The sequence below is a fragment of the Scatophagus argus genome, chromosome 1 (assembly GCF_020382885.2).
Source record: "Scatophagus argus isolate fScaArg1 chromosome 1, fScaArg1.pri, whole genome shotgun sequence".
In the NCBI taxonomy this organism is placed as follows: Eukaryota; Metazoa; Chordata; class Actinopteri; family Scatophagidae; genus Scatophagus; species Scatophagus argus.
Genome location: NC_058493.1, coordinates 10,843,716 through 10,857,716, shown reverse-complemented (window position 1 = coordinate 10,857,716; position 14,001 = coordinate 10,843,716). Strand labels below are relative to the sequence as shown.

The window sequence follows — 14,001 nt, the reverse complement described above, 5'->3', positions numbered from 1 at the left end:
TCTAATATCTGTGAAGGAATCTGATTTGCCCCTGAGTGATGGTGCTATTAAGCATGCAAAAGATGACAGAAGGAGTTTCTTTTTGTTTAACACTTGTCACAATGTGTTATTCACATGTTAGATATTCTTAACATGCTTCAACATAAAGTGTTACAGTGTATTTATTCCAAATGTATATGTTGCTCTGACTCTAAATAATATGAAAACAAATTATTCTGGATCTATGTGTAAACACGTAATGTAATTTTTAGCCGTGTAAGCTGTCAGTCTGTTGGTCAGTCAAATCACTTTGATCCAGACCAGAAGATAATCATGGGCCCCAGAGAATGAATCCTACTGGACCTGGCAAACCCCTGAATTTGACCGTAACACTACCATGAGGCAGATGTTTGTGTACTTATGTAACAAGATGTCTCAGAAGCTACTTAAAGGATTGTACACACTGTGTCATTCAATTGTTACTCTTAAGTCCCAATAGTCTCAATAAATGGAACTGTAGCTTTTATTACTGTGACATGCCAAACTGTACTGATAATCCCACAGGCACTGCTGAAAAATGTCCCTTTGGGCTCACAGTCCCTTTTTCCAGCCACCTGTAATACAAGCTCCCAAAGCCTGTTGTCTTGAAAATAGTACAATACATTGGATAGAATTCTCCAAGTAGATCAGCTTTACATCTTTTGAATAAATCTGATGTAGCTGGAAAAATATAGACAAAAATAGATTTGCTTTACAGATATTGTTTAAACAATACAGCAAGCCTTTTCACAGAACCTCTCTCATGCTATAAATAATGGGTGCATGTCAGTATGATGACAGAAAGAAATGTGACAGAGTCCTCTCACGTAATAGGAGTCACTGAGATAACACTGGGTTATTTATCTTTCTAGATGATATATATGATAAAGAGAGGCTGCTGATGTCAAATAGACTGAGTGGGATGGCTTTCGTTAGAGTGACTCAGCCCACTCCATAATGTGCTAATTTTGATTTAAAATGACATATTTTAAAAAGTACACATCATGCACTTTCACAGCATCTCCAAAGGCGTAATCATATCTTTATTTTACAACCATTTGCATTTCAAAGGTGCAGTTTCCAAAAATGCAGTGCAATGTAGAGTAGCACGTAAACATGACAGGTTACAATATAAAAGCACAGCACCGTTAGCCACTGTACAACAGTGTCATGTGAAGCTACAGTTGGTTTGATACATTACTGAAAAACAAGGCTGTTTATTGCCATCCTTAAAATCATGCTGTGTAACCCTGGGGCTTATTGTAGATCCATTTTACTACAAGTGTGAAAAGATGTTTGTGCTTTTACATTTCACATATAATACCAGTTCAGTTCAAATCTCTTCTCTTGCACATTCATTTAGTGCAAATATCAAACCTGAGATTGGGATTCAATTGAAATACAATGGAACATGGATTGATAGAATACAAACCCAGGAAAGCTACTACTCACCACTACACTGTAGTGTCATGCTCTTTTAGGACATAACAGGTAATCACGACAACATGTGAAGGCCTCAATCCACAATAAATGATAATGGAAAGGAATGGTGGCTGTTAAATTAAATAGTTAAGTCATATAATTTATTAGTCTATTTCCTGGTCTATAAAGGGTTTTAGAGCTCTCTTCAAACTGTCTTCAGCCTTCTTCCTTTCTTCCAGTTCCTCCTGCTCTGCTTTGCTGATTCAAACCCAACAGTGAATCATTTCTGGTTTAGGACTTCAAAATATCAGTGGCATTTGATCAGGACACTGTTCCATTGAGAAAATCTGTGATCTTTCATATGTTAGTGAATTACAATTACTCTCCATCTTAACAACTTTCAGCTTTTTGGGCAGCTTTTTGCCTAGTGGGGGTCTTTCTGCCCTCTTGCTCATCCTTCCTGGGCAGTCTGGGGCTACCAGCAGTTTTCCGTCCGGTCTGAGGGTTAGAGGAGCCAGCAGCCATTTTACGTTGAAATAACGGACTCCTGGGGCCTTTGGGTTTCATTGGCGTCATTAAGGAGTCCATTACCCTTAATGACCTCAGGCCTAGCAGACCACAGAAGTAGTTACACTGGTGTTGCACGACAAACTGGTCAAAAACTTTGGGATTCCCTTGAACAGATAGACCATGGTGCCTGCAGCGACACACAGAACACAAAACAAAACTCAATGTTACAGTCGTGATCTGCAAAAACGCAAATTACCTGTAAAATGAGGTTTTCACGGTATAATTTACAGAAACAAAACAACACAAATATACTGACCCCGTCGATTTGATTGAGATTCCAACATTGGTGATCTTGGTGTCAACACCTGCAAAGTAACGCACAATTTTTCTGTTGTTCAGGTAATACGTTCAGATGTGACAGACATGCCATGTAAAATGTCATCACATTCACTCCAGCACAAAAAGTATAGGAGGTAGAAAAATGACTAAAATACAATTTTTTTCAAAAATCCAGCATAACATAACATAATTACATTTTATCATTAATATAATGCTGTGTAACAATTAGTGTGCAATAAACCTAAAGGTTTTTCTAAAAAAAAAAAAAAAGAACACTTCCCTCGTTTACCTTAAGGTAAGAGTTAAGAGGGTGTCATTTTAAGTAGGTCAGCACAAAAAAAAAGCTTGCTGTCACATAATGGACCACATTAGTTATGGGAAGGTGTGTAATGTTTGCTACTTCTTCAATATCATACTGTGTGAATGCTTGTTATGCTGTGGGATGAGCCTGGAGGTAAATAAAGACGTCAAATGACTGTTTCATTCTTAAGTACATGAGCCCCAAATGTGTGGAAAACATTATTCACTGGCGGCCTACCTTCCAGCCTAGTCAGTAGCAAATTGCCACTGGTCCACTGAAAGATCCAGTGCTGCAGGGCACAGCACTTCTGCTCCACCTCACAGCCAGTCCTCATATCTATTCTGCCTGTATGATCCAATACAGAGTATTTCTGATAGGCTCCTGTCAGATCAGCCTCCACTGTGGCATAAGGGATGGTGTTTGCAGGTCGGTACATCAAGTAGACTGGAAGCACCCTGTGTGACAAAGATTGCTATGCTCTGAGAGACCTATAGAGAGGCTTGTCCATGCTTTGTAAATGAATGGATATTAACTTTTGATGAACTGTCAATTGATTGTACTCACTCAAGAGATGGGCCAAAGTTTTCAATCCCTCTTGCCTCTGCAGAGAAGATTTTGCAGTATTCTCGAGCCAAGTTCTGAATTTTACACTCCTGTAGGTGGATCATTGAAAAATTGCCAGTAAACGTAAGATCATCCCACACCAGTCTATGTATTCAGTCTCCATTTGATTAGTGGCACATTAATCCTATGTGGGTGCAAGAAATGACACTTGACTGATTCTCTTTAATGTTGGATCTGTTAGTTTAATGAATGACGTGCTTAAATTAGAGAAGACAAGATAAGAAGATAAACTACAAAACCAAACACACCTGCTCAACAATGTGCAGGTTCCTGTCTATAAGACCGCTTTCTCCTTTGCCTCCATAAGCGATGGGGTTGCGCGTTTTAATGATACATGTGTTTCCAGACTCAAACACAGGCTCCAGACCATAGATGACCTTTGCTCTCCAAACTTTATGCGAGCAGCCATCACCAATATGAGATTCTTGCATCATTATACGGCCAAAGAATTTGTTGCCCCACACACCAGGGTCACCTACACCCTTGTTGAATATCATGGGTGTCATTTCAATTTCCTCTCCCACTGCATACAGAGGAATGTGTGAATAGCAGTCAGAAAAACATTTTGGCACTGATATTGGAAAAACAGTGATTTACGCATGTAAAATCTCATCTTACCAGCAAGGTCCTCGCATAGGGACATTCCAGCCAAGACTGCAACACAGTGAGAAAAAAAGGCAGAATGAGACCAGTTGCAGCCCAGAAATGCAATAACAAATGGTTATTTTATGACAGATATAAGAGTACATACTATCTGCGCTAAGAAGACAGTCTGTTGAGTCTGTCCCATATTCATTTGTGATTGTGCATCTGTAAACACCAGAGTCTTTGCATGATGCCTGAACAATGGCAAGGTTGACCAGAGTTTCATCGCCTGCACTGAGAAACAAACAAATAACTAATAACCCAGAAGGTTTCAAAAGAGTTTTTTTTTTCCTTTTGAAATTGCATGTGTCTATCCAAAATAGCTGGTCATTCAGGCCTTGCAGGATTACAAGAAAAACTCACTGTTATAAGCAATCACTCATATATTAGGTGGAAACTTACTTTCTTTTAATATGCGCAATCACCTCCTCGTTTCTGTACCATTTAACTGTAGAATCAGTAAGAACATTGAAGAACTGGCACCACATTTTCAAGTGTCCTGAAGCATCTGCAAAGGTTTCGCTCCTGATCTTACGAATAACCTGAGGAGCTGAAGGGAAAGAGACCCAACACAGACCACATGTTAAAGATACGCAATCCTCTATGTTCTAACTATCAATCAACATTCAAAAATACTCTTCTGACATGAAGGCTATTTTACCTTTGAATGGGTCATACTTGTCTTTCTCTGCAGGTTTCCCCTCAGTTTTAGGGGTGTGGATCTCCTGAGTGAGCTGCTGGCTTGGTGCTTGATTCTCAGGTGCCATCTTCTTCCTGCTCAAGAGAGGGGAACGCCTTTCTGCAGGAGAAGTTTGCCCACTAGTGGGCTGCAGTAGAGGTGACTGTCGTGCAAGGCTTGGTGATGGAGAGAGGTTCACAGGACTTGAGGAGGGCTTGATGTTCTGTGTAAAAACATCCTTTTCCTGGGTGACCAGTGGTGTGGCCTCTGAGGCCTCTTCAGGTTTGGTCTTTGGTATTAGAATTTTACGTCGCGCCCCAGAGGCCAGCTCTTGTGCAGTAGCAGAGGGAATGGGAGAAATGCAATTTCTTTTTTTTAATAATGGACTAGCCTCAGGAGTTGGATTGGCAAAGGAATCAGTCTTTAAAAATTCCTCAACAACAGAGCTGTCCTGTTGAATACGTTGAAGATTATTCTCTTGTATATCTGTGCCAAGCTCAGTTTTAGTGGAAAACTTTTGTACACTCTGCAAAAAACTGTTTTTTGTGTTGTATTCTTCTGTTTTGTTTTCATCTCCAAGCATTTCAGTAGTTCCTTTTTCAGCATTGCTGTTGGGTTTCACCTCTGAGGTTAACTTTTGTCCCGTGTCTTTGCCTTGAACAAGTTTATCCTTAGCATGCTCCAAAATAGTAATATTTGATTCTTCACCACTGGACTTCACAGGTGTCACTGTAAGTGGAGTCCCAGGTTCTTGAATGACAGTTCCAGTTTCCTTGCAAATGTACTTAATTCCCTCATCATGTTTTTTGGGACGAACATGAAGTCCTGCAGATTCTGTAGTGGTTCTAGTGTCTACAACAGAGATAGGTGGGATTACAAGAGGTTTTTGTAATGCCTCAGTGGGTGGTGGAGATGCATCTTGAGTCTGAATGTGTTCCTGATCAGTTTTATTCAGTTGATGATAAACCTCCATAAGTGTCTCCCTTATGTTTCTGGGAGGAGTATCGTCAACAGTCACCTCAGTTTTCCTGTCAGGGACTGACTTCTTCACTTCCAGTTTACATTTGCCATCATCATCTTTTAACTCCTCACATGTTTTTGTAGAAACTGCAGTTGGATCTTGTACAAAGTCAGCATGAGCCGGTATGGTGGCCACTGAATTTGATAGCATAGAGTCAAGAGCTTTTATTTGTGATCTTAAAAGTTCTGCTATGGATATGACTTTTGTTACCGGTTTTTGAATTTCTTGTATGTCTTCAGACAAGTTTGTATTTTGTGAAGTTTTTCCAGAGAGCGGAATAGCAGGCTTAGATATTTTTGACTTAGATTTGTGTGATTCTGAACTAGTTATTTCTGCCATTTTTAATATATGTTCATTCTTCTCAGTTTCATTATTAGATGCATCCACATTGACAACATCAGTGTCTTTATCTGCTGCATCTTTGGTTTCTGGTTTCATGGTTTCCATGTGTTCAATATGTAGAGCAGTACTTTCAGTCTCCATCTCAACTATCTTCTCACTTGGGGCCACACTTCCAGGCTGCAGTAATAACTTAGCCACCTCTTTACCCTCTCCTTTCTGACACACTTGTATTTCTGTCCCATCAACAGTTTTTATAGCTGTATCACCTCGGCTTTGCTTGGCTCTAGGAGAAATGTTACACCTCTGAGTGTTCTCTCCACCACCGGGGCTTTGAAGGGGTGACTTCGGCAGGTCTGTAAAAAGGACCATATAGTTTTCATTTGATCCCCTGGAATGATCCGATGTGTCCCGTGTTATTTTGTCAATGGCTGCTTGAAGACCACATTTCAAAGAAGGCGTCTGGATGTCATCTGTCGAGGTATCTCTCTGTAATGCAGTGCTTTGTAGTTTCTGTGCATCCATCGTGCTCTGGTTTTTTGGAAGCTCAAAGTTGACAGGTGCTTCACTCCCGTTCATCTTTGTATGGGCCTGTGTAACCTTGGGACATAAAACAAGCAGAGGTGTCCATGAATACAAACCTTTTTCCCTCGCTATGCAAGACATGGATAAACACATGTACTTTTATAAACAGCAAGCAGCAACAAATAGAGGATGGAATGAAAAGACCTTAGAACAAAAAGAAATTTATAAAGCAGAGCAAATATAGCTATACCTAAACCTTTCCTTCACCTGTATATATTCACATAGCTGCCATATTAGTGTTTGCATTCATGTTCAGAGATAGGTTTGCAAATAAATCTTATAATATTTCTCAAAGGTTCAGTGCACTGAATTTAGTGGCATCTAGTAATGATGTTGCATATTGCAAGCACTGACTGTACATAAAGATGGACAACTTTAGAGCTCTGCCTCAGTGAAGCCAAAACATTTTGATTCAAAGTGCTTAACTACTAACACAGCATACAGTTAGTTTCATAATAAAATACATTCTTCTATAGAATTCTGTCATTGTGAGGTCTACTGACATGTAATGTTGCTATTTTCCATTTTAGTGTGGCCAGAAAGGAATGCGAATTATTTTAAGAGGTGCTTCAGCTGTTCAGTGTTTTGCCTCAGCTCTCACTCTTGTCAGTATTCAGCCATACAGCTGAGGTCAGAGCGAAGACATAAGCAGTGGAGCATGAAGATTCACAATCCAAATAGCTAAACAAGTTAATAAATTCATTTTTTATACTGTGTCAGAATATACTGTAAGTTAGTTATGTACACTTACATTATATGACATCATCACTTATGTCACTAGCAGAACACCAACACGTGACTTCATTCACTTTTACTTTTATAAAGATTTAGTTGGGCATTTGGGAAAATAAATGTGTGCTGCTGAATAAATATCTGCTACATTCAGCAGCTGCTAGCTTAGCTGAGGGAAACAGCTAACTTGCCTCTGTTAGTTTCTGTTGCTGTGTCTAACTTGGTTAATCCAAACTGAAGACTAAAAACAAAAATTGCTATCTAACAGAGGCAGACCAGACTCTGTTTCCAGTCTTTGTGTTTTGCAGGAAATTTGCTTGATCCATGCATTATAACCTATAAAGCTAAATTGTAGGTATAATTGTAAATCATGAGTAATGCTGCAATGGCCAGCTCTCAGACCTTTGAACTTACAATATCAATAGCACCTCACTGATGCTGCGTCTGTCAACATGTGCGTCATTTAATTCTTGTCTCACTGTGGGGCATACTTATAAAGGCTATAAATATTTCCAGGTTACTTGTGTAACTGGTGAGGCCTGTGTTGGCAACACAAAGCACTCATGAGCTCATGTGAAAAGGCTCGCTCACCTCACTTAGCAGGGCTGGCTGAGACACAGACGCATGTTTTTGGCACAGGCTTGTTTCCTTCTCAGACAGCTGATCTCCAGCCCGTTCACATGAGCTCTGAGGTAAAGCGGTCCTGTCCTCACATGGTGTGTTCACTGAGTCTCTGTGTGATAAAAGTGCGCCATTGGAAATACGTGACTTCTTGTCAATATCCATGTTTGTTACATCTTCTGTTTTATGAATGTACTCCTTTGCTCTCCTGGGAGACTGTTGGGATGCTGCTGTTGCAGCACTTGTCTGTAGCAGTGCTGAAGAGATGTGAGGACTTTGACTCTGAATTTCCCAGTGTCCTTCTGTAGCTTTGTGTCCAGGTTCATTCTCGTGTTTTGCAGCTCCTTTATCTACAGGTCCTGAAACAGCATGATCTGTAGATGTAAGAGCAGCAGGAGGTACTGGGGCAGTGAGCTGTTCTTTCTGTGAAGGCACAATTACCTCAACACATACATTTTCATCCTTTAAAGGATTTTCAAGAAGCAGTACTTCCTCTGTTTGTAATTTTGTATGTTCTGTCATATTTCCGGAGTCTGAATCCACAACTGATGATGAACTAACAATGTTCTCTACTTCCATCACCTCTTCTGAATCCCCCTCAGACTGTACTGACTCAATGCAAGCTACAGAGGTGAAGGTCTCATTTTTTATTCTTCTCTCTTCAGATGCCTGCCCGGCCAATGTGTCTGATTTTGCAACTTTGGCACTGTTGGAAATTTTAATCTTCTTCTTGATGAAGGGATGTTTTGGTTGGTAAGTAGTGAATATCTTCTGGGCAGAGTCATATATATATGTCCCGTTCTGGTCACCAGTTTCACTGATGGCCTGTCCATTAGTTACAGCAGACACCGTTCCATTAGCAATGAGGACTGGCTTTTCTTCCACTTCTTCCACAGCTGCCTCCTGCAACCTGGCCTCAGCCTCTACGGCTGTAGCCTGGTGCCTCTCCTCATTGCCCTCATCTTCCATGGAACTTGGCGTACTGAGAAAGGCCTCCATTGTGGAGCGACGTTTCCTCTGTGTGCGGTCTGGACTGATGGTTCGTAGTGGCTCCTGGTTTTCTTTACCTTCCGCTTCCCTGCGTTTGTTGTCAGCCTTTTGTTTGAGCTTGGCAAAGTAGCGCTGGTGGATCTTGAACTCATTCATTGCACCCACCTCCAGGACTCCAGAGCAGGACACAATACCTTTACTGTTGCTGGCTGAAGCCTGGTATATAGCTGCATCTTCCAAAGTGCAACTACAAACAAAAGACAATTTAAGTAGTCCTAATTAAAATTATATCCTAATTATAAAAGTATTAATCAGATAATTGATTCTTGACAAGCAACCAAAACTTAAGCATTGGTGCTGCGTTGACAAAACTCTTGTTCAGGGTGATAAGCTGTTGATTAAAACCTTTACTTAATTTTGGCAAAAACAACAAGGCACTCTCTTAGTATTTTCTTGCTATTTCATAGCAAAAAGATGAAATGAAACACTGTGGCTTTGTTGCCTCAATCAGAGTACCATTGCTGTGTAGTAATCTTATAGAAGGTTTGTAAAGGCTAATACAATATTGATTTTGGAGTAACTTGGTGGGACAAGAGCGGTCTGATATCATATCCAAACATACATACTTGTAAATCTGCAGGGAATGGTTTTTTCCATTGCGGAATATTTCATATTTAGGAAGTCCACAGTATCTATCTAACTGCTCATCATCCTTATACCATATAACTTGAGGAACAGGGTGTCCTGAAAAAAACAGAAGAGAAAACGTTCTGGACATCAGTGCAGGGCAATCAACTTCTGGATGAAACATATCGAGCTGCTTTACAGATGTAGTGCAGTATATTTGTGCAGTCACAAAGTCTAATAAGGATGCTACTTACACAGACTTTTAATGAATTCCACTCTATTACTGGATACTCCTGGAATATATTTCCATTAAGTCTAAACACTTCAGCCTTGTAAAGTGTTACTACTACAGAATGAAGAAGTATTTACCTGTAACCACACATGAGAACTTCACGTTGCAGTTCTCAGACACAGCTTTTGACTTAAGGGTTACTTCAAAGCAGGGCTGTGTTTCCTCTGTCAGCTGGGCCATCATACTGCAAAGTGTGCTCCTGTGTGACCAAAGCCAGCTGGTCAGTTGAGTGATAAAGTCGTTTACAGTCCACACATAACAGATTGTTGTGTAGTGCCAAAGGGAGGTTTTCAGACTCAAGAGAAAAAGAACTGGAGTGACTTAGTGTCTGAATTAAAAATGGCAACCTTTAATAACTGAAGCTGGTAAAAGGTCAGTTTTATTTTTAAACAAATTGTTAAGACAGTTAACCAGATTCTCTATCATTCTAAAACAAAAACACCAGATGTGTTTATTTGTCTCCAGACCCTGCCTCACTGCCTTACTTTCCTCACATTTAAGATGATGAGAGAATGCAGCTCAGAGGCATTTTATGATTAAAACTCAGTGTTTTTATTTGGTCGTTAAATTTAAATTAATCACAGTCATATCAATAATATAAAATAAGACTAAGTTAAGACTCGTCCTTGCTGAGCGTTGAGAAGTTTTTACACATTCTTAAGTGTCTCTTGTGATCTTTGACCTCAGAACAAATTCCTGTTTGGCTTGTCCTTACTGAGTGCCAATTAGTCCATATGACATTAATTATAAAAATGAAAGTCATCACCAAAAATTTAATGGTTCAAAGAACATTAAACCATCATAGCATGTGGAAATGCGGAGGAAACATCACACACATTCCATAAATTGATGCAGGCTTGCATGCATATTATAAGAGCTTTATCATGATGCTTGTATAGATTACGGGCAGTTGATCCATGTCTGGTGTTGACGTCCATTTCAGTGTTGGTTCACTGCACAGTTAAAGAATACTGTTACACTTCACTGCATGTTACTCTCGATTAAACAAGCCAAACAAGACACACTAAAGTCAGTCACACAGCCACACTTAAATGATATACTGGACATACTGTGAGGTTTACAGACAATAAGCTAAACAGCAGTACATAGTGCATGTACTGCTGTTTAGCCTGTTGGCTTTAAGTGTTTGCCTCTTGCAAATAAAATAAAAAAGACAATAATTTAATTGTGTCGAGAGTCTAAAAGAACTTTCCGTTCATCGTTTCAGAAAATCATTTTCCTCACGTGATATCCCTGTCCATTGCAACAAAATTATCTTCAAATGTCATTTTGCAGTGATAACACACATTATTGTGGTGAAGAACATGAGCAATAGTCTTGTTAAGGGCCCACAAAAGTGTGATGAAGAGTCAAAATTCTAGCTATTAGATGTCCATATCATCCTCTGTTGCAAAAAAAGAAAAAAGAAAGAACAGTGATGAAACATCAGGGCAGTAATAAACACTTTCTCTGTCAGCCACAGTAACTTTGATAGTGTTGCCATAAAGGCTGCCCTGTACTACTGAGATATCACTGAAGAGCTGGTCGAACCTGTAGGTATTTTCACTAAATGATTATCACGGACAAAAGAATTCCAGACACCATTGCAATATCTCTAAAAAAAAAAAATTGGGAAAAAAATCCTATGCTGTCAAATCCATCTGTAAGTTTGTGTGTTTTGTTTCTTTTTGGACAAATGAATTACACTCAAAATACGAGTGTACAAAATGAATAGTTACATTTAAAGAACAGTGAAAAGGAACCCGACGAGCTGCTGAAGAAAAGATCCACCACTAACATCTGCACTGGATTTACATGCTTTTATCATATCGGTATTATTAACATAGTAACAAAATTTTATTTTTTAACATCATGGTTATTGATATTATAGCTATATTGTAGTGATGTTTTAAGAATTTCCCTTCAGGGATAAATAAAGGAATTCTGATTCTGATTCTGATGTCATTGCTGGTATACTGTGACACAACCTTCCATGTTCCACGAACAAAACTTTCCATGTAGACGCTGTTGTGAGTGTATCGCTTAATGTGAAATGGGGCCCCTGCTGCATAACTGAGATGCTGTTCTTAATCAACAGTTTATTTAAACACTGGTGACCATGGCGACAAACAAAGAAATAATAAGCCACACACGTACACCCTAGGTTAGCAAAATGTTTAAGTACTGATGTATTACAGAGCACTTGTTGGACAAACACGGTGGTTACAGAGGTGTTTCAACAGATCGCACAGCACAGAACCCGTACCTGTTCTCTGGCCTTACGTTAGAGAGGTAGCTGCAGCCACCAGACCGGCTGCTCCCACTGACATCGTCCCCACTGCTGGATCTCCCATTGCCAAAAGAGGAGCGCGTCGCTACCCTCCGTGAACCCATTTTCCACAAGACAGAGGATTACTCAGGAAAAAAGTTCTCCTGGTGTTGCCACTTATTTTTTTTTTTTATCTTTCCAGTGGGATTAATGAAAGCTAAAAGAGAACAGGGTTAAAACATGAACAATGATCACAAGACCACAACAGAAAGTTATGTTAGATAAACCTATGGTACATTATAACATAGAAAACTGTTTTCCTATAACCAAGATTAAAAACACAAGAAGACTCTCTCTCTAAAAATACTCCTCTGTCCTATTCATTATTTACACTAGCAACATTCAGCAGTCTATTTTATACAGTTAACTCACCATTCACAAGTTTCTTTCCCTCCTTTGACAGATACCCTCCAGCACTGACTTAAGGGACTGCAATTTCCAATCAAACATGAGCATGCGTAGGCTGCTGGACTATTTATAGTTGGCCTGCAAATAGGCACAACAGCACATCCAAACTTGCCTTTGGATCATTTTATAAAAAACAATATCCCAAGCCATTCATTTAGAAGTCTGTACACAAGCAAGAAAAATCCTTTGGAAGTCAAAAAATCTACTATTATTCCAACTCAAATATAAGGTCATCCCAGGTTTGGTAGTTCCCTGAATAGGACGTGAGGATTTTTAAAACACAGGGCGAGCTTTTTCTCGTCTGGTACCAATGGATAATATGCGGCCAGAGAAGAGAGAGAAGACTGCAGTAAAGGATCATATGAGCCTGTCAATCAGGAGAATGACGCCTTCACGTTCAGTCCATTAGTACGAGCAGTGCTGTCTTTCACTCATCCAGTCACACAACAATATTCTCCAAACAAAAAGTGTGCAGTTACAATGACCTCTGGTTACCTGACAACGTTCTGACAAAGACTTGCAAGTAAATCTTTACAAAAATAGCACAAATTGGTTTTGGTTTTTAGAAAGATAAAAGTACATGTTTACAATATAATGGTGAAACCTACCAGGCCCTCTGGCATGCATTGTCCAATGATTGACAATTGCTTTGGATCCCCAGAGAAAAAGCAGTAGGAATAGAACAGCCTTATATAGGCAGGTCCCACCGACTGCCAAAGAGCTCTTATCTCTACACAAGCATGCACATAAACACATTCTTTCTTACGCACAAGTCAGTGATTAGCGCTTTTTGTATTCGACATGTTTAAGTGTCAATTTTTTAAACAGAATTCAATACAAATGTTTGACTGGAATTACCAGTAGGTACCATGTTGCCTTTTTAGTTTCTCATCCAACAAATCGAACTAAATACAGAAAAAAATAAAAAAAATTTACCTATGAGAATTTCAAGTCATCAAAGCCACCTTTGACAATATTTTATTTTCACTTTCTTCTTTTTCACCAACTTATTTTTTTGTCTGGTATGCAAATTGCAAACCCTCCAAATCTCCTTTGAATTGATGGTAACTGGCACAAGCATTACTATGAATTACAGCTTCCTGAGTGTGCTCTCCCTAAATCAACTTCAAAGGTATCAGTCCAAATTTGCTCTCGTGTTACCACATTGGCTCGTCATGTTACACATACCTATGTGTCTTCTGATCAGCTATTTTAACTTTTTTGTTCCATCCTCAGTCCACCTTAGCCTTCTTTAACTCCCACACTTTCCACTTTTCTTGCCAGGAGGATGATATGCTGACTCAATTTGACAACCTTAAGGTAAACAAAATTCTAACAAACTTGAAAATGTAAATATTCTTATGACAAAAAATAACAACGTTAAGAATGTGGAACCTTTAATCCCCCAAAACTGACACAAAGAATGGTATTTCAGAATGGACTCCATACAACACATCCTGCACACCCATACGCACACTGTAGTGACAGACATGTAAGGACGGCAGAGCGGTCAGTGTGA

At 39.5% G+C, this 14,001-nt stretch overlaps 1 protein-coding gene across 2 annotated transcripts; it reads right to left on the bottom strand.

The window, feature by feature from the left end:
* Positions 1 to 1,040: 1,040 nt before the first annotated feature.
* alpk3b (alpha-kinase 3b) lies at positions 1,041 to 13,138 on the bottom strand. 2 transcript variants are annotated; one of them, XM_046381664.1, is made up of 14 exons: positions 12,447 to 13,138; positions 12,012 to 12,231; positions 9,823 to 9,944; positions 9,453 to 9,570; positions 7,807 to 9,073; positions 4,521 to 6,498; positions 4,262 to 4,409; positions 3,966 to 4,093; positions 3,833 to 3,868; positions 3,463 to 3,737; positions 3,155 to 3,243; positions 2,828 to 3,045; positions 2,267 to 2,315; positions 1,041 to 2,137 (listed from the first exon to the last, which is right to left on the bottom strand). In XM_046381664.1, the coding sequence occupies exons 2-14, from the start codon at positions 12,137 to 12,139 to the stop codon at positions 1,831 to 1,833; spliced, it is 4,863 nt and encodes a 1,620-aa protein (XP_046237620.1). In that variant the 5' UTR covers positions 12,140 to 12,231; positions 12,447 to 13,138; the 3' UTR covers positions 1,041 to 1,830. The 2 variants fall into 2 exon arrangements, with proteins under 2 accessions (XP_046237620.1, XP_046237652.1); XM_046381696.1 differs by lacking the exon at positions 12,447 to 13,138 and having other exon boundaries at positions 12,029 to 12,225.
* Between the last annotated feature and the right edge of the window lie 863 nt (positions 13,139 to 14,001).

Excerpts from the sequence above, each read along its gene's own strand:
- alpk3b (XM_046381664.1), bottom strand. The coding sequence starts at position 12,139 with ATGGGTTCACGGAGGGTAGCGACGCGCTCCTCTTTTGGCAATGGGAGA. Across the intron at positions 4,094-4,261 it reads ATTGCGCATATTAAAAGAAA|TGCAGGCGATGAAACTCTGG; the intron begins GTAAGTTTCCAC and ends TTTGTTTCTCAG. Across the intron at positions 3,738-3,832 it reads CCTATGCGAGGACCTTGCTG|TGGGAGAGGAAATTGAAATG; the intron begins GTAAGATGAGAT and ends CTCTGTATGCAG.